The following is a 21627-nucleotide window of genomic DNA, read 5'->3' on the forward strand; positions in this document are numbered from 1 at the left end:
TATAGTTTTTGTTTTGTTTAACTGAAGCAAGGCATGCTTAGAACTCGAAAATGTTATTTATGGGACCGTAGCTGGCAATCATTCTTATAGGAGAAGAGATTTGAATTTCTATTTCTGCTGCACATTGCTATAGCAAAGGCACAGCCTGAGGTTATGGGCTATATGATGCTCAGAAAACCTTGAAATAGCAAACGAGGGTTTGACACTTCTGATTTGCGGTGACATCAGTCATCGTGTCATATAAATTATGCAGTATAAATGAGTTCTTGACTTTGAAGAAAATATCACCCTGCCAAAAGGACTTTGTTCAATTACAGTATCTGAATTTGTGTTTATAACTGAAGTTGACTATCATCCCGATATTGGCTAGGAGTAGTTCGTCACATTCACCTGGACTGGAAGCTATTTAGATTAGCCGTGAAATGTCTTCAGCATCACAGAATGTGTCCAGCTGAATGTGACCAACTACTACTAGCGATACAATAACCTGGATAAATGACAGCCTTCACAGAGAGACAGAGATACTGCTAATATTTCATCATTTGCAAATGAAAATATTAAATTGTTCTTAGTTGTTGCTATATCATGTTTTTACATTTTATTAAGATGTCCAAAACATGTAAATAAAGAAAGCTTTTGGGTTGCATAAAACATTCTGGGCAGTGAAGCTGTAGCTGAAAGCGGTATTAAACCCAAAAGCAAATATTTCATTTATTGCAGCTTACCAATTCTTAAATGTGATGGCTGTATTAATTTTCTTTTTTAGGATTTCCTTTTTGTTTTCATTTGGTAATTCAGCCAGCAAATCTGTTGTTTTTCAGGCGCTCAAACAGAATGCGTCAGTTTACATGGGTGAGACAATCCATTTACCACTGACAGGAGTGATTAACCACTTCCCGTCCGGCCCATGTACATAAATGCCCGGATGGGAGCAGTGCAGAAGCGGGTGGCCGTTTATAAACTTCTTCCACATTCACTTCCTGTGCGTGCTCCCTGGGCCCATTGTGTTCGCTGTACGGGACGTCTGTGTGAAGTCATGATTCATGTGATCCCTGATTGGCCAATCAGTGATCAGATGAACAGTATTAACAAGATGTCACTTCCTGACATCATTGCCTACTACTTGTGAAATCTGTGAATGATCACAGAGATCACATAGTACAAGGCTATTCACAACAGCCTTCTACCATGTGACAAGCTGTGACCAATCATAGCTCTCACAGTATTTCTCAGTGGCTGCAAGAATGCAGCCAGAGAGAAGGAGAAGTGATTGCTTTTTTGCTTTATGGGCGTAAAAGCAATCCGTGTAAAAAAGGAAAAAAAAAATCTTCATCACCCCCCACAAGTAGTACAGTGTCGCTATGGTGACATTGTACTGCTAGGGTGACGGTATGTTAAAAAAAAACTAACCCATAAATAATATAAAAAAAAATAAAAATGTAAACCTTTTTTTTTTAAATTATAATTTTTGGTTCTAAACTAATTTGGGTTATTTTTTTTTTTTTAGTAAAAAGATAGCTGAATACATTTTGGTCAAGATTATTTATTTGCAAAATTTTATAAGTAAAACACTTTTTTTTTCAAAATGTTTGGTCTTTTCATTTATATAGCAAAAAATAAAAATCCCAGTGGTGAATAAATACCATTAAAATTTTAATCTGTCTCAAAAAAAGGCTAAAAAATTCATATGGGTACAGTGTTGCATGTCTGCACAATTGTCATTTAAAGTGTGATAGCTCTGAAAGCTGGAAATTGTCCTGGAGAGGAAGGGCATGAAAGTGTCCAGACACTAAGTGGTTAAGATGATCAGCTTTTCTTTATTAATGTAAAACCTTTCACCCCAAAAGGAAAAAAAATGTTTTCTGTAACAGGTTATAAGATGTGAGCTGGAGTTTGGCTTCAATTTGCTATTGTATTCAAATCTGCTAATACATATACCCCCCCCCCCCCGACTGACAATGCTGCTGTATCCTGTACTCATTCCTCCACAGTGGTGTCTCACTAATACAGATGGTGTGTTACTGGCTAGATCACATGGTGAAAGCAGAGGGGGGAAAAAGAATAAGATCAGAAACTTGAAAAGTTCCCATTACCTTCTCCTGTATAGGGGATGGATGTCAGGGAACAGGCAGTGTGGTGAAATCTCAGTGGAGGCACTGATTAGTAAACTTCTAACTCTTCCCCATGCTATCCAAAAGGAGCAAAAAAAAAAAATTGTGGTTGGAGTTTGGGCTTTGGGGCTCATTCACATTTGTCAATTTTTTCTGCAGTAAAATTCTTTGAGCTGAAATAGTTTTGCTAATAAATTTTGTAAAATTATTTTCTTTTTCGGGAAAGAATGATTATGTGTGGCAAATGAAAATTGACAATAAAAAAATATTTATAAAATGTTTTTAATGTAAATTTTATAAAACACCCACCCTGCTCTTGGGCATTCACCATTTGCCTGGACACATTCATTAGTATTTGGGTTAGGGTGGCTGTGTTGTCTGTGTGGATATAAATGTTGGGGTGTGTTCCTGCCACTGATTAGAGATGAAGAAGCAACTTGTATAGACTGCGAAAGGTAACATAAGGTTTCCCACGCAGGGGTTCTTCTTCAGCAAGCACAAATAATGAAAAATACTCCATTACTCAGTTGCAGTCCTTTGTTACACAGGCCCACTCTTGGCCTCCAAATAGGGTTCTTCCCCCCTCCCAAGTTTGCTCACTGTCTGAGACTTCCAGACTTCCCCCAGTCTCCCTGGACTCGCTAGCCGCCTCAGCTTTCTCACCCTCCCAGACCCTGTCTTGGTCTCCCAAGCCTCCATAGCTGTCTTGACCCCCTCAGTCCTTTGGGCAAGAAGTCCCCCTCTCAAGGGTCTCACAGGGCTCTGTCTCCACACGGCAGCAACTGCAACTCCCAACGCAACCTGAACTCTCACCAGACTGCCATTATAAGGGCTGTGTGCACCGGGGCACACACCCTGTGGGTTTTCCAGAACACCCAGACACTGGGTTGGCGATTTCTTCCCTCCCAAGGTACTTTGAAATCCCCGAACTATGGAGTCCCATCCGAAAACACCAAAATCTGGACAAATATGCAAAACGCAGTTTTCTCTGCTTCAAATCAACATTCCATAGTCCTGCACTCAGAAAAAATGCAAATTATATGATAAAGTGTGTGCGAATAAAAAGTGTGCACTGTGTGTATGTGTGTGTATATAAACGCTATATTGTATACTGTGTGTATGTGTGTGTGTGTATATACATAAACACACTATATTGTATACTGTGTGTGTGTATATACTGTATATATGTGTGTATATAAGCACACTATATTGTATACTGTGTGTATGTATGTGTATATACTGTATGTATGTGTGTGTGTTTATAAACACTATATTGTATACTGTGTTTATGTATATATACTGTATATGTGTGTGTGTGTGTATAAACTGTGTGTGTGTGTATATACAGTCAGGTCCATAAATATTGGGACATCGACACAATTCTAACATTTTTGGCTCTATACACCACCACAATGGATTTGAAATGAAACGAACAAGATGTGCTTTAACTGCAGACTGTCCGCTTTAATTTGAGGGTATTTACATCCAAATCAGGTGAACGGTGTAGGAATTACAACAGTTTGCATATGTGCCTCCCACTTATTAAGGGACCAAAAGTAATGGGACAATTGGCTTCTCAGCTGTTCCATGGCCTGGTGTGTGTTATTTCCTCATTATCCCAATTACAATGAGCAGATAAAAGGTCCAGAGTTCATTTCAAGTGTGCTATTTGCATTTGGAATCTGTTGCTGTCAACTCTCAAGATGAGATCCAAAGAGCTGTCACTATCAGTGAAGCAAGCCATCATTAGGCTGAAAAAACAAAACAAACCCATCAGAGAGATAGCAAAAACATTTGGCGTGGCCAAAACAACAGTTTGGAACATTCTTAAAAAGAAGGAATGCACCGGTGAGCTCAGCAACACCAAAAGACCCGGAAGACCACGGAAAACAACTGTGGTGGATGAGCGAAGAATTCTTTCCCTGGTGAAGAAAACACCCTTCACAACAGTTGGCCAGATCAAGAACACTCTCCAGGTGGTAGGTGTATGTGTGTCAAAGTCAATAATCAAGAGAAGACTTCACCAGAGTGAATACAGAAGGTTCACCACAAGATGTAAACCATTGGTGAGCCTCAAAAACAGGAAGGCCAGATTACAGTTTGCCAAACGACATCTAAAAAAGCCTTCACAGTTCTGGAACAACATCCTATGGACAGATGAGACCAAGATCAACTTGTACCAGAGTGATGGGAAGAGAAGAGTATGGAGAAGGAAAGGAACTGCTCATGATCCTAAGCATACCACCTCATCAGTGAAGCATGGTGGTGGTAGTGTCATGGCGTGGGCATGTATGGCTGCCAATGGAACTGGTTCTCTTGTATTTATTGATGATGTGACTGCTGACAAAAGCAGCAGGATGAATTCTGAAGTGTTTCGGGCAATATTATCTGCTCATATTCAGCCAAATGCTTCAGAACTCATTGGACGCCGCTTCACAGTGCAGATGGACAATGACCCAAAGCATACTTCAAAAGCAACCAAAGAGTTTTTTAAGGGAAAGAAGTGGAATGTTATGCAATGGCCAAGTCAATCACCTGACCTGAATCCGATTGAGCATGCATTTCACTTGCTGAAGACAAAACTGAAGGAAAAATGCCCCAAGAACAAGCAGGAACTGAAGACAGTTGCAGTAGAGGCCTGGCAGAGCATCACCAGGGATGAAACCCAGCATCTGGTGATGTCTATGCGTTCCAGACTTTAGGCTGTCATTGACTGCAAAGAATTTGCAACCAAGTATTAAAAAGTGAAAGTTTGATTTATGATTATTATTCTGTCCCATTACTTTTGGTTCCTTAATAAGTGGGAGGCACATATGCAAACTGTTGTAATTCCTACACCGTTCACCTGATTTGGATGTAAATACCCTCAATCTAAAGCTGACACTCTGCAGTTAAAGCACATCTTGTTTGTTTCATTTCAAATCCATCGTGGTGGTGTATAGAGCCAAAAATGTTAGAATTGTGTCAATGTCCCAATATTTATGGACCTGACTGTATAAACACACTATATTGTATACTGTGTTCATGTAAGTGTGTGTGTGTATATATACTGTGTGTATGTTTGTATATAAACATACTATATTGTATACTGTGTGTGTATGTATGTATGTGTATATAAACATACTATATTGTATACTGTGTGTATGTATGTGTGTGTGTGTGTATAAACACACTATATTGTATACTGTATGTATGTGTGTGTATATACTGTATGTATGTGTATATAAACACACTATATGGTATACTGTGTGTATGTGTGTGTGTGTGTATATACTGTATGTATGTGTGTGTATATAAACACACTATATTGTATACTGTGTGTATGTATGTGTGTGTATACTGTATGTATCTCTGTATATAAACATACTATATTGTATACTGTATGTATGTGTGTGTATACTGTATGTATGTGTATATAAACACACTATATTGTATACTGTGTGTATGTATGTGTGTGTGTGTATACTGTATGTATGTGTGTATAGAAACACACTATATTGTATACTGTATGTATGTGTGTATAGAAACACACTCTAGTGTATACTGTGTGTATGTGTATACTGTATGTATGTGTGTATATAAACACACTCTAGTGTATACTGTGTGTATGTGTATACTGTATGTATGTGTGTATATAAACACACTATATTGTGTACTGTGTGTATGTGTATACTGTATGTATGAGTATATAAGCACACTATATTGTATACTGTGTATGTGTACTTTATGTATGTGTGTACCGTATATAAACACACTATATTGTATACTGTGTGTATGTGTGTGTGTCTATACTGTGTGTATGTGTGTGTATATAAATACACTATTGTATACTGTGTGTTCTCATATTTAGATATAGTTTTTTGTGTATGGTTTATTTAAGGTCATTCTGTTAATAAAATAATTCTAAGAAATAAATACTGAAGAGTAGAACTTGAAATGTAGCAGCTGAAATATGGCACTGTTCTGCCTTTTCTACCTTTAGAGCAGTATTTAGTAAACTGCTTCTGGGAAGCTTGTGCCGGTGTGCCTGTGTGGAAGAGAGCAGAATGGCTGCCTTCATTCCAGCTGTGGGATTTGTGCGTGTGCGATATTCTGTAGAGCAGCTCGGTTAAGCTTACTGCATCCTACTGTAAACACGTTTCTCTCTAAAAGTGTGTCTTCTCATAGTGGAAATGCAAACATTGCAGAATTTTTCCAATGAAGCCGTCTATTGACGTAAGCCGAATAAAAGATTCCTTTCAGGCTTCTGTTTTTATAAGAAAAACTGAATTTCTCGACAGAAATGATATGTTCCAAAGGCACAGCCTTCGTCTATGGCAGCCCTCTGGTTCAGCATTTGAGAGATGGCAGTAAAATAAGAAGCACATGTTTCTCTCTGTAGGAGTAGATTTTGGGACAGTACTTATTATTATTAATTTTTTTTTTTCGTGGAACAACCTGAAGTGTGTGAAGAGTTTGTGGGCACAGGTACATGCTGAGAGGTTGGGCCAGAAAACTCTGTTTTGGTTAAGTATTTATGACCTACTCCTGGAAAATGTACAAATTCTTTTCTAACTATATTGAAGCAGATGACTGTGAAAACTATCCAAAAAGGAAAAAAAAACAAACTTCTGTAGGTAGTTATAGTGGCTGTTTTCTACCAAAAAAAAATTAAAAGAAACCATGTGGAGCCCCTGTGACTCCTAGGCCCAGACTCTTCATGGAGACTTGACTTCTGCCAAAGTCAAGATTAAACGCCACCCCCTCCTGGCACTAAGGCTCACCCTGGATAAACACAAATAGTGGTCTTCCTTTATTGAATTACATGTATTACAGCTATAAGTAAACAGCCAATGTGTTTCTACCATCAGGCCATAGCATGGCTATGGCTGAGGCCTGACAACCGAAATTCCTTGGCTTTTTTTTTACAGCTGTAATTCAATAAAGCTAGACTGGTATTTGTATTTATCCCAGCTGCCCAACTCTTCCTTCTATGGATCAAGCAATGAAAATCCAACCTGGGTTCTAACCCTTCCACATTGTATTCAAACCTTAAAAAACGTTTTGGCTTTACACACACTTTAACTGCTTCCCAACCGTCCTATAGTAGATATACTGCTACAGGGTGGCACAGGTGCGCAAAATCACGTATATATGTGATTTTGCATTTCCGGGTAGGGGGCATGCGCACCCCCTACCCGTGCTGCCATTCGGAGCCGTGGTTGTCAATCACTAGGTCCCAGCTGCTGATTGCTCACCAGCACCCTGTGATTGCCGAGGATCTCCAACAGGGAGGAGAACTGTATGGAAACAATACAGTTCTCCTCCCTGTCAGCTAGTGCACACTGCTTTGGATGGCTGTGCATAGCACAGGCATCCAAAGCAGTGTGATTACAGTGAAGCACAGACACAGCTTACTGTGAAACAGCACACAGTTAACCCTTTGATCAACCCTCATGTTATCCCCTTCATGCCCAGTGCCATTAGTACAGTGTCAGTGGTTTTATTTAGCACTGATCACTGTATTGGTGTCACTGGGGATGTCAGTGACACCAAGTCAGTTTCCCCCAGTGTCAGAATGCCCACCGCAGTCCTGCTATAAGTTGCTGATCGCTGCCAATACTAATTAAAATTAAAAATAATAAAAAAAACCTCCAGTATATAAACCACCATTTGTAAACGCTATAACTTTCACGTAAACCAATTAATTTTTTTTGCAAAGATATGTAGCAGGATACATTTTGTCCTAAATTAATGAGGAAATTAGATTTTTTAAATTTTTTTTTACTGTACATGTTTAATAGCTAAAAGTCAAACTTTTTTCTTTCAAAATTGTTGGTCTTTTTTTTTATAGCACAAAAAATAAAAAATGCACAGGTGATAAAATACCACCAAAAGAAAGCTCAATTTTTGGGAAAAAAAAGGAGGTAAATTTCATTTGGGTGCAGGGTTGCATGACTGCGCAATTGTCAGTTAAAATAACGCAGCACCGTAACACAGAAAATGGCCTGGTCAGGAAGGGGGGGGGGGGGTAAATCCTCTGGAGGGCAAGTGGTTAAACACAGCTCAATTGTCCCCAAACAATGGAAGCCAGACTGCGGGAGCATTTGTAAGCAGAGTGGTAGCAGTTGTCTAGCTCTAAAATGCAGAGTATTTCAGCATTGGCACCACTGAATGAAGTAATCTCCATCATGGTACCTGTATTGTCCTGGCTGTGACATCATCTAGATGAGAGGCTCAGAACATGAGACCTGCACACAGGTATGTGCCACTGAACACCATTACTAAGGGTTGGGGAGGGGGGCATTGGCACAGGGGCATCATTCTTCTAACTACCACCTGGGCATTTATTACTCACATTGACCATTGATGCAGGGGCATTTATTATTTCTGTGGACCACTGATCCAAGGTCAATTAATACTTTTACAGACCACTGATGCTAGGGCATTTGACCCCTGATGCTCTTGCATTTTTTACTCCACTGATCACAAACATTGGGCCATTTTTTACATTCATGGGCATGCGGAGGCATTTTCTACTCCCACTGCTATAAGTGCATTTTTGTATCTCTACAAACATGGGGATTATTTTTGCTCCTACTGAGCCCTGACTCGGGGGTATTTTTTTACCTACTGACCAATGACACTGGTGCATTTTTTACTCCTACTGACCATGACACAGGATTTTTTTTTTCTCCATTGACAAGTGATGTTGGGGCATTTAATTTTTTTAGTCTACTGACCACTGATGTTGGAGAATTTATTTGCTTCCACTAACACGGGTAATTTTACTCCCACTGAATTCCAACATAGGGAATTTTGTGCTCTCACTGACCACCAATGTAGTGGCATTTTTACTCCAACTGTCCTCCAATGCATTTTTTAACTCCTACAGACCTCTGTTTGGTCCCTAAACAGTGTAACGGTTGGTAAACCATTTGAGGATCCCTGTTCGGGTTGATTTAAAGACTATTAAAATGGTTTCCTGCTTCTAAATGACTACAAATAAACTGACTCCAGCAAAATCAAAACAAGACCATGCTACAGTTTTAACACAGGAAAGAAAACGCAAAGAAGATCTAAAAGACGGTGCTAATATTTGTGTAGAATAAATGACCACATTAATAAAAGTAGACCTGCATGCTGTTGCTTATGTAAAAATAAATAGCGTCTTTACCCTGAAGAACAGATTTTTACTCTTTTAATGATCCACAGAGGCACTCTTAAGAAACCTATAGATAAGAGACGACAATGGCATGTTCCTGCCGAACAAAGACTGGCAGTCTCATGACTTTAAATTCAGACATCTGTGGGGGGGAACACACTGACTGGACAGGGTATAAAATTCTTTTTGGTTGCCATTTATTCTCCAAGAAGATAAGGGGCGCTGGCAGTGCCTACTGCTCTTGTCCTTCCCTTTCCATTTCTTGCTAAAGACCTAAGCGTGCAAAGGTTGCCAGAGCTGGCCTTGCAAGCTGATGGTGTTCTCTGCAGCACTTGGAAGCCTAGTTGCCCCGAGGGCAGTCGGATCTGTCCGCCCACTAATGTCAATTGGAAGCCTTGCTGTCATGCTGATTTCACATCTCAACCTTTTGCTTCCTGGAAGAGTTATATAAGTGAATGGTGACTATGTCTTCAAAGTATGTGAGCTCTGTCAGACATTATTTTACTTTAGTGGGAAATTCAGAGCCTGTCTGACTGCGGGTATTGAACATTTCAGCACAATCCATTTTTTTTAAACCAGTCAGAGCTATTGACCTCTGGGCTGACTGTAGCGATGTGTATGGAACATCTCCGACTGACAGTCATGGGTATAAAGCCTAATTGTAGCGTACTGCTGTGCTTACATAAAGCTTGGAAATTACATTACAGTTTGCATTAATACAGATAGGAAATTTGAGTAAATATTTAATAAACTCGGAAACCTCCAGTGACTATTTTTCTTTTTTGAAGAAAACACCATTACATGTTTGTATTGGACATTTTCCTTTGTTAACAGCAGCAAAGAGAATTATAGTGTTTTAGGGGGGCTTCAGTGAACTACACAAAGTAAGTACCATGATGATTTGTATTTGATGCCATAGGTAAGCTATTTTCTCGAAGTCCTCATGCACGCTGGACGTTTTTACAGCGGCTGTTTTTGGATTTTGATGTTTTTTCTACAGCTAGTAAACCCCCCAGCATGTTATCCTATGTGTCCATGCACACATGGACTGCAATCAACGTTTTTTTTGGCTGGGACGTTTTATGGCTGGAAAAAAACCCAGAACTAGTGGGTTTCTAGAGGAGTTTTTTAGCTGTAAAAGCACTCTAATGCACAAAAACACAGCAAAATGCGGTAAATCGCAGTAAAATGCCACAAACCGGCGTTTTTGGACTTTTTTTGACCCAAAAAAAGGGGTAAAAAACGCTATAAATCGCAAATGCGGAACAATGTGGGAAAACGTTGCTAACCACTAATGCAAAAATGCTAAAAAAGTTGAAAACCTCATGTTTTTAACGTGACTTTACACAGCTAACGTTACCAGTGTTATCAAAACACCCCGCGTGCATGGAGCTTAAGTCAGTTTAGCCCTTTCTGCATTTTATTCACACATGTTTAAAACCTCATTTTAGGCCTGAAGATTACACAAAACCCCCAAACCTTATATATTTTCTGAAAGCAGACACCCTTGAGAATAAAATAGTGGAAGTTCCAATTTTTTACGTCACAAGATATTACCACAGAGGTCTAGGAAATGAAAAAGGTAAGTAAAAAAAACACTAAACTGAATTTCAGGGCAAACAAACACAATAAATTACTCAAAACGTTTGGTAAAATATAGGAGACAAGGTTGCGCAGAGTAAACAGATACCCAACAGGTCAAACCTTAAATTTGTGAGCGCCTGTGAAACTTCAGTACCTTATATTTTCTATAGGCGACACATCAAAAGCCCATACAGGCTATCAGTTTAGCATTACAGAGGAGGTCTTGTGCTAGAATTATTGTTCTCACACTGGCATGTGCGGCGATATGTAGCATGTATCGCAATCAACGTTTTTACGCGTAGGTGTCCCCGACACAAGTGTTTACGTTCGTATGTGGGGGCCCCAAAAATTATTTTAGAGGCTTTTTTTTAGAAGCTCACGTGACTCAGTGAGCAAAATGCATTAACATCACAACGTTGTCACGCCCGTGCTCCAGACTGTACCACGCGGCTCTTCCAACACACCGTGCCGCACTGGGCATCTAACATGGGGTCATCCAACACCTAGATATGCTCATGATCGAGCAACATATGGAGAGTAACAATGTCAGACGTATACAGTTGGCAAGGGTTGATTCACTGGAGCGATCACAAATGGAGTGGTGAGCAGCATCACATTACAGCCAAGTTTGGGTTTATATCAGGAGATGTTCCCGCAGTTGTGATTGCTCTGAGGCCCTTATTTGCCCTATACCTGGCAAATTACATCTGGGTGTATGAAATGAATAGGTGTGGCTTCCACTACCCATACCTGCAGTATGCTACTTGGCTCAGGTTGACAATATATTCCCCATTTTGCCTATTTAATCCGCCAACTTTAAACTTTCTTTGCTGCTATCTCCACTGTGGCTATTGCAAGACCAGTACTGTCATTGCAGTATGGCAATTTGATCCCTTGTGCATGGTGAACTCAATATATGCTGGAGCATGACCTGTTATGGACATTTGCCTTGATGGATGAATGTCATGGACTGTGAAATATTAAGGTCCACTACATCTCAGAGTTTGTTCATATTCTTGGTCCATAAAGCCGAATGGGACTTGCTGGAAAACACATATTTCTATCTAGACAAGTGCTCCAATTGTTATATATCCATATGTGGGTGTGTGGTATGTCTGTAAGCCCGAGCTGTAGTTTTAGTTTTTTTGGTTTTAATTGTGTTGGGTGAAGGGAGGATAATTGCCTAATTTTTTATATTTTCAATAAATGTTGCTATTTTTTTCAAGCCGTAGTTTGGTTCCTCATTGGGACTTCTTAAAGTGGTTCACTTTCATCCTTTTTTAATGTGCTTGGGTATAACTGTATTTCTTTGCATAAAAAAAATTTTTTTTTTTACATAACCTTTTTTTTTCATAATATAGGGTACACAAAGTCCCCAATGTGATGCTTTCTAGGTGACAGGTTCTCTTTAATGAAGCATGCAGGGTCTAAAAGACCCTACATGTCTCCTCTGGGCTCCACTGGATGTATTGCAAAGTGACAGCGGTGACCCAGAAGTGACATCGCTTTCTGGGTCACAGGAAGAAAGGGAGGAGAGCGGACTTGTGTCTGCTCTCCCTTCCACCCGCCATGTCGTCATGTACATGGCGGGAGCATGCGCACTGTTACCAGGGGCTGTGCGCGAGGAGTCTGCTTGTCAGTTTTAGACACAATCTCATTGGCTGTAGCCACTGCATTGTGTGTACAACTCCCTGCTATCAGGTCTGTATGATGTACAGACTTGGCAGCAAATGAGTTAAAGTTTAACTCAAGGCACAAAAAGCTTTCATTTAAATACTGTATTCCTCAAAAGCCAAAAATTATATATATCCACTTTGTGTTCAACAAATGCCTTTAGGAACTTTTTATCTTGTAAAAGTAGCAATGATATCATCACTGTGCTGTACATAGTCTGTGCAGAGAACTGAGCTGTGGGAGGGATCCAACCGCTCCTCCCACTATAGGCTGCCTGCAGGCAACCACAGGAGGAGGCAGAGACAAGACCAGTCACCCTGCACAGGGAAGAGAGCAGCAGTGACCAGTCTTTATTACAGGAAGCTCATGCACAGAGCCAAAGTCTCACTCTGGATCACTGCACAGATCTGGAAAAAATACAAAAAGCACACCAAGATCCAAGTTAGAATACACATGCCTTCTCTATTCAGACGATATTTCCTTATCTAGGAGATTACTTTTAATGCAGCATATTCGTGTCTGGATGATCTAAGTAATCCTTAATATTGTTAAAAAATAAATGGATAGAAATGTAGGCATTGATACTGAGAAAAGCTACATTCTACAGTTAATGCTCCTCTACATATTTTTATCATTAATCACAAATGTGCCTGATCATAGAGATCTTCCGTGCCAATTGTTTGAATCTGCTTACTGTGTGTATAACCTAAACCATAAATACAAAAGCTTGAAGTCTGCTAATCTCAATCATATCACATAATAGAGTGAATTAGCCTAATGCTGACAGCCTGACAAGAATAGAACTTGACATCATGAACAGTAAATTGGTTAGTAAAGACAGAGTATAAAGATGTTTTGTTGTTTAGATTTGTAAAGGGGACTAGAAACAGTTACTGGAAACCCAGATGTAGTTCCTACTTTCAAGTAAGGTGGGATTTTGTGAAAAAAAAAAATTAAGGTTGAGTGTATACAGAAAAATATAAACAAATATATAATAGGTCAATAGGACCGCAAGAGTAAAAATAGGGCAGCACAGTGGCTAAGGGGGTAACACTTATGCTTAGCAGCACTAGGGTCGTCGGTTTGAGCCCTATCTGTATGGAGTTCTGTCTGTGCCTGTGTGGATTTCCTCTGGGTACTCTGGTTTCCTCCTACACTTTAAAAACTTGCTGGTAGGTTAATTGGCTCATAAGTTAGCCTTAGTATGTGTATGTATGACTGTGAGTTAGGGACCTTAGATTGTACTCGCTTTAAGGGCAGGGACTGATGTGAATGTAATGTAAAGTGCTGTATAAATTGACGGCGCTATATAAGTACCTGTAATAAATAGTAAAGTGTTACTAAACCCACAACAGTAAAATCAGTCTGTATATGCAGTAAAGCATGCTTGTTATACTTATTGTGGAACCTAAGGGGTTAATCCTCTGCATTGTGTAAAAAGGCTGTTAGATCTTGATTTCTCTGATTCTCCCCTTCTTCCAGTGCCCTGCTCTTATCTCCTGATAAGACATATTGTGTGGAGATACTTTGCACATATTCAGTTTGGTGTGTATTGCCAGAGAGGTTTTTCTTGTTTTTTTTTTCTTGGGACAGTGCATGTGATCAGCACAGGGTCAACCAGCACTGTCCAGACAGAGGTCAGGGGTCCTGCATCTTCCTACAGCAGAATGAACATTCCTCCTATAAGTTTTAACGTGTGGTCTGTTGGACACTGATAGAAGTCACAAGACTGTTCTAACTGCTGATGAGAAAAGGTATTTAGTAGTTTGTGTACTAAAATAATTGCACTTCTATGTTCTGTGTACTGTGGGAGACCGGATATAGTGAGTGCAGGGTCCGGGGTTTAGTAACACTTAATAACAAGAAAAGCATTAGCCATAGTGTTTTAAGATAATGTAAAATATAGACCTTAACATTGACCTGTGACAATATATTGCTCTAACGTCATTTGTAAAACATAAACAACATCTTAAAAAAAATATAATAGGGCAGCTGAATCATTATTTATCTTTATCTTATATCATATTATTTATAGGTAAAGTTGTGTGTATATATTATGTTGCAGAAAAACTGAAAAGAAAGCAATATAGTGTAATAAATTAAAAAAAAATATGTTCAGGAAGGTATATGGAAAAAGCAAATAAAAATAACCTATTTTTGAATAGTAAACCAAGATACATAAGGAAGAAAAGACAGAGAAAGAAGAAAAAGAAAAGAAAATGAAGAGGAAAGAGTAGAAAGTCATTGAAGAGAGAAAAGAAGTGTTAGAGAAGGGTGTACGCAGGGAGAAAAAAGTGGGATTTTACTGCTATATAGTATTGTATAAGAAATAGAGAACAACAATGCTGAGAAGGACAGCGTCCTGCAAAAGTGGCACCATTTAGTAATAAAATCTCAATGATTTAACCAGGGGCGGACTGACAACTCATGGGGCCCCCGGGCAATAGAGGATCATGGGGCCCCTGTGTCCTTGCCCAAACTCAAAAAAGCCTATGAAAAAGGTACCAGCGGCATCACATGGGGCCCCCTACTGACCCTGGGCCCTCAGGCGGTGCCCGAGTTTCCAAATGGTCAGTCCGCCCCTGGATTTAACTGTCTTCACCTAAACCTCATTCTTAATTTGAGTAGACTGGTTGCTCACTGGTTTTCAATATAATAAGGGGACTATTGTAGTAAGGGCACATGGGGTCCCAGGCCTCCTCACCTGACCTGCCAAAGGGAGTTGATGTGAATGTATACATGTGTACTGTATGTATCTGTGTGTCCTTTATTTTATAGCAGGTGTTGTATAGCTGGCACAATGACACCAGGAAACTGTGTACTTTATCCAAAAATAGGTGAAAAGAAGTATGATGTAATTTTATGAATGATGTCTGTGGCACTGATTGTATCTTTCAGTTAGCAAATATCTTTTGTGATTTCTACATATACAACTGGTGTACATTTCTAATGGAAATTCTGGCATTTTACCAATCCTTAAAGGGTAACTTCAGTTTTGTGGAAAAAATATAGCAAGTAAAAGAATAATAATATAGCAGATATAATAGCTACAGAGGCCATGTTATTCAATATTACTTTTCCTTTTCAATCTGCAGTCTTTTTAATTTTCTGTGCAATTCAATGAGATATGGTAACCTGGAGGTATTCTATACACGGTTGGTGTACAGAACTTCCTCAGAGATATCATTTCCCTCTTTGTGTGGTAGGCTCATTGATTTTCTTAAAAATCTGCAATAAAAGTCACATTTTCCTCTGCAATATGAATAGTTTTGGTGAGATATTCCCTAAGAGTTAAATACTTCTAAAGGGATGCAGACACTGCAGTTTTTTTCATTGGAACACTGAGAGTGTACTAGGTGATTATTATGAACTAGTCCTTCCAATTCAAATTCCCCAAAGGACATGATAAGACAAACAGCTATTTCTTCAAAGCAACAAAAGCTAAGATTCTTCTACAACATTTGTTAAAATTCCTGCACCCAGAAGGGCTTGTTTTGTCTTCTTAGCAAAAGTGGTTACCTTTTAATTGTAGTGGCTGCATTAGTTTTCCTCAGGCTTGTTTTCCTTATTTTTCACCTGATGATCCGACCGGTAACAAAATTCTTGTCTTGGGGTGTCTTCACTCTGGATAGAGGAGCAATGGAGCAGCATTTTCAATCTTAAGAGGTTAGACTTTAATGTACTAGTAGATTTAGGTGGACTTGGAAAAAAATTAAAGCTGAACTGTAACACTAGCAGCTACGGCAACACTTTTTTATATTTTTCCTTCTGGGATAAAGGTTGTACATAAATTAATAAAAGCGGCCTTGTCAGTGTTGCACCTCAGACTGTTCAAGAGCTCAGTGATTCCCTGGTCCAGATCTAGGAGGAAATATCCCAGTACACCATCTGTCGTCTCATTAGGAACATGCCCCAACATTGTCAGGTATGCATACAAGCACATGGGGGCCATACAAACTACTGAGTACAATATTGAGTTGCTGCAATGAAATTTCAGAAAATGGACTAGCCTGCTGCATCATTTTTTCACTTTGATTTTCGGGGTGTCCTTGAATTCAGTCCTCTGTAGGTTGATAATTTTCATTTCCATCAAATGATGGAGCATCCTTACATTCCTAACACATTACCCAGTCCATATCAGTATAGATATCCAGCATGAGATTCTTCCCCATTGAGATCTGATTTGTTTTCAAAGTGTTCCTTTAGTTTTTTTAAAGAGTGTATGTGTGTGTTTATATGTATGTGTGTATATATATATATATATATATATATATATATATATATAATTTATTTTTTTTTCTGCAGAAAAATTGATTGCCTATCAGCGGGAATTTCATGCTTTAAAGGAACGCCTTCGCATTGCTGAACATCGAACACTACAGCGCTCGTCTGAGCTACACGCAATACTAGAACAGTTCCGGAAAGCAGTTTCTGAGGCAAATGGGAGCAGAGATGCATTAAGTCACTTTTCAGGTAAAAAAAAAAAATCTTGATTTTACGCTGTTTTCAGTGACCCTGTAAGTCCCCAGGGACAGAATTGATATCTGTGAGTGTCTATAGTGTGTATACTGAGAGGAGCTACAGTGCCTTGAAAAAGTATTCATACCCCTTAAAATTTTCCATATGTTATCATGTTACAACCAAAAGCATAAATGTATTTTATTGGGATTTTATGTGATAGACCAACACAAAGTCGCACATAATTGTGAAGTGGAAAGAAAATGATAAATGGTTTTCAAAATTTTGTACAAATATCTGAAAATATTGTTTTCAAGGCACTGTATGGTGATCTTACTAGGCTAAAAGACCAAAAAATTTTGAAAGCATTATATTTTTCAACTATTGTTATTATATCTTGTTAAGCTAAAGTAAACCTGTGCCCAGGTCATGTACACTACAGTATTTGCATATTCTAAACACACAATAAAAGCACTTTAAATCAAGCCCTCATTTATCTATGTATTAAAGCGTAGTTCCACCCAAAAGGGGAAGTTCTACTTTAAAGACTGGTCCCCTGCTCCCCATTAAGGATTGGCACCTATGGGGAGCGTGTACCTGAATTTGACAAGTACCCACTCCCATTTCTGCTGCAATAGCCTAGGCGATCAGAAACGGAAGTTGTCCTCCGACCTTCCCTCCCTGTAGTCTTCTGCGACACGTGACAGGTCCCAGAAGACTACGGGGACATTCACGAAGAGCAGTGCTACTCACGCATGCGCAGTGGGCACCCGGCTGGGAAGCTGCAAGCTGTCAGAGCCGGGTGCCACTGAAGATGCCGGTGCCTGGAACAGAGGACGGCCGGTGAAACGGGCTGCGGGGAGGACACTGTGGGATCGTGGGACAGGTGAGTGGCTGTTTTTAAAAGTCAGCAGCTACAGTTTTTGTAGCTGATGACTTTTATTTTTTTACAGTGTGAGTGGAACTCCACTTTAATTAGCATTGTAGATAAATTCATTTTCAAAGTTTACAGCACAATCATTGAAATCGGTGATGAAATCTTGGAAGATTGCTGGCCTTCTAATGTAAATAACCAACAGGTGTTTATAAGCTGTTAGAAACCAATTGAAACATTTTCAGGAGAGAAGGAATAACTGCACTTTAAAGGCACACCAGGTGAACAAAGCATAGAGAAGGCAGTTTGCCTTGTTAAAATGCTCAGCACTGCGCTGCAGTGGTGAACACTAAAAAAACGTACGGCATGCTGTGCTTTTTTCACTGCAGTGTGTTAGAATGCAGTACACTGCATTGCACCAGAGGGAAGAGACACACAGCGGCACCAACCTAAAAGTAGATTTCCATAATACACATTTTTAATAAAGGTAAACAACTCACACGAGTAGAATATAAAAGCGCATGTAAACAGTAAGTAAGCTTCTGGTGCTGTGGGTCGTGGAAGTGTATGCCGTGCGATACTCCTCGTCCCGGCTGCGTTGAAGGATTTCAGAGCTCCAGGAATCCAAGAACGCGGCCGGGATGAGGAGTACTGCACGACATACACTTCCACGACCCACAGCACCAGAAGCTTACTTACTGTTTACATGCGCTTTTATATTCTGCCCTTGTGAGTTGTTTACCTTTATTAAAACGTGTTTTATGGAAATCTACACTTAGATTGGCGCCACTGTGTGTCTCTTCCCTCTGTTTGGTACAATTGCTTCTTGTTCTGACAGCTGGCTGCCTGCTCATTACTAGTGCTCCTGGAACATAATACACTAGGACCTTCACTCAACTATTTGGACTTCTATATACAAGGACTTTATATATAAGGACTTTGTATGCACATGGATCACTGGTCAGCGTATCTATATTTTTGCCCTCTTTAAGTGCACATCTGATTTTACTCTTAGTGCTCTCCACCCCCTCTCCCCTTGTCCACTGCATTGTGCCAAAACATTTCAATAAGGTTTGAACAAAAAAGTTACAATGTTATACGTTGTTTTAAGTGCATCGGCACTGCTCTCAATGCAGTGCACACCAGCAGCTGCTGGTGTGAATGTGACCTAAAAATTTAAAAATGTAATTACTTTATTGTCCACTGGCCTGGATTACAGCTGCACTTTTATGTAAAGTAGTGTGCATCTTTCAAGAAAAAAAGAGTTTTGGACAGACAGTGCCTAGAGAATTCTCTATGTAATGTCTAGAGCCCTTCAGTAGACATCTGTCACTGTGAAATAATGATCCTACACTGTCCTTATTGACCCCCTCTCATTAGTCCCTGCTGTGGCATAGAGTGTGACGTTCCCACGCTGGTCTTACAAAAACACATTACATCCATGTTCTGTAGAAACATATGACTACTAATACTTTTGTACTTTAGAGAAACCTAGAGCAAGCAAACGAAACCCATGTATGGAAAAAAGTATGGAAAAAATAATTAATCTGCATAAGAAAAAGTCATACATAGTACATATTCATACATGTATTTTGTACATGAGAAAATATCTAATATCCCAGTGTTTACAGCCCTTGTGCAGATATCCTCTAAAAGTAAAGATAGGATTATGGTCCTATTTTAGCCAATGGGGAGCTAATAGGCAGGCACAGGCAGCACAGAAGATTTATTTTTGAGCCTGGATTCACACTTCTGTGGTGTGGAACATCGCATTTGATTCGCACAGGAACTGCACTGCATTCCTGCGTAAATCTCATGTGAATTCTATGCGGTACAATTTGAGCCATGCACAAAGGTGCAGGACCCTTTTTTTTTTGTCCACACTAGAATCGGAGCGCATGAGTACTCACACCCATGCGATACGATTCTTCACATCGCACCGCATTTTGCGATCTGATTTCGGGGTGTTGTTAACGTAACATATACACCCGCAGCTGTTCGCATGAACGGGGTGTGATTTTGATGTGGTGCGAATTCTGCACTGCATCAGTGTGAACTCAGAATCAAGGCTGTAAACTTTATGAAGAGGAAAGTGAACACTTTAGTGATGGGTGTTTTATATAAGATCAGTTTAGAGACTAGGGAAGGTTGATTGATTGATTTTGAAGGTGAAGATGTCCTTTCAATGGAATGAGGACCTAGCTGTTCTCTGGTTGATATACATGCTAGAACTCTTATACAATTTTGCAGTTGAAGATTCATTTAATTCTGTTCGACCCATTGTTTTGTTTTTTTTTTTACTAAAGCTGGAGAGTGCAAAATCGGGCTCACTTCTGCATAGAAACCAATCAGCTTTCAACCTCAGCTTGTTCAATTAATCTTTGGCAATAAAACCTGGACGCAGATTGGTTTCTATGCAGCAGTGATACTGATTTTGCACTTTCCTGCTTTAGAAAATAAACCCCAGTGTGTCATTTGATTTTACAGTATCTGATCTACAGTATACTGTATCTTAATGCCTTTGGGTTATAATCTGTGGCCTAAGTGGTAGAAGGTATCAGTGCTATTGCTAAGCTTTTAACTAGATTGGGTCTCACTTATCAATATGTCTGTATTAAACCAGATTCTTCCTTCTACTCTACAACAGTGATTCAAGGGATTAAAGACAATAGGGTTGATTTAATAAAACTGGAGAGTGCATAATCTGGTGCAGCTGCGCTTGGTAGCCAATCAGCTTCCAAGTTCAGCTTGTTCAATTAAGCTTTGACAAAAAAAAAAGGAAGCTGATTGGTTTTTGTGCAAAGCTGCAGCAGATTTTGTACTATCCAGTTTCAGTAAATCAACCCCATAAACTGTTTATTCATACATTCAATAAGTAAGTCACATGACCTATAATGAGTCTGTTATTTTCCAAATGGGCCAAAGTAAGATACATCAATATACTTATTCCTACAAATAAATAAAATAAAGAGGATTCAAAGTTAGTAGCATACAAAACTATTGTATTTTGTACACTCACCGGCCACTTTATTAGGTACAGCTTGCTAGTGCCAAGAAAATCCCCCACACCATTACACCACCACCAGCAGCCTGAACAGTTGCTGGTAGGATGGATCCATGCTTTTATGTGGTTCAACATGTGGACTGTCGAAGAAGTCAGTTTGTCCATTCTCTTCTGGCCTCTGACATTAACAAAGCATTTTCATCCACACAACTGCCGCTCACTGGATATTTTCTCGTTTTCAGACCATTCTCTGTAAACCCTAGAGATGGTTGTGCGTGAAAATCCCAGTAGATCAGCAATTTTTTAAATATTCAGACTAGCCCATCTGGCACCAGCAACCATGCCACATTCAAAGTCACTTTAAATCCCCTTTCTTCCCCATACTGATGCTCAGTTTGAACTTCAGCAAGTTGTCTTCACCACATCTACATGCCTAAATGCATTGAGTTGCTGTCATGTGATTGGATGATTAGCAATTTGTGTTACCAAGCAATTAAACAGGTGTACCTAATAAAGCGGTTGTTGAGTGTATTTAACTCCACATTCTGTACATATTTGTCTTCCTGGAATGTAATAGGAACTTAGGTGAAAAGGATTTCCCAAAGAGGACTGGTTGGACACAGCAAGTTATCTTCTCCAAATAATTCCCTATCGCTTTTTCCCTATCGAAAGTAAGAGGGATACTCATTAGATTATAATTCGTTTTTGTATATTACAAAACCCCTGAATATTGTTATCCACATCCTCGTAGGAAAAGGCTTTTGGGAGGAATAACAGT

The 21627-nt window shown here is 39.4% G+C and overlaps 1 protein-coding gene across 1 annotated transcript in view; it reads left to right on the plus strand.

Moving 5' to 3' along the window:
- MGAT4A (alpha-1,3-mannosyl-glycoprotein 4-beta-N-acetylglucosaminyltransferase A) overlaps positions 1-21627 on the plus strand; it is a 120305-nt gene that overhangs the window by 51687 nt on the left and 46991 nt on the right. The window contains exon 3 of the mRNA XM_089693452.1: positions 16819-16986. Coding sequence (XP_089549578.1) covers positions 16819-16986 — 168 coding nt within the window. The remainder of the gene's footprint in view (positions 1-16818; positions 16987-21627) is intronic.

Source organism: Staurois parvus, unplaced genomic scaffold (genome assembly GCF_062004578.1).
Source record: "Staurois parvus isolate SC_StPar_1 unplaced genomic scaffold, SC_StPar_1.0 ptg000634l, whole genome shotgun sequence".
NCBI classification, from domain to species: domain Eukaryota; kingdom Metazoa; phylum Chordata; class Amphibia; order Anura; family Ranidae; genus Staurois; species Staurois parvus.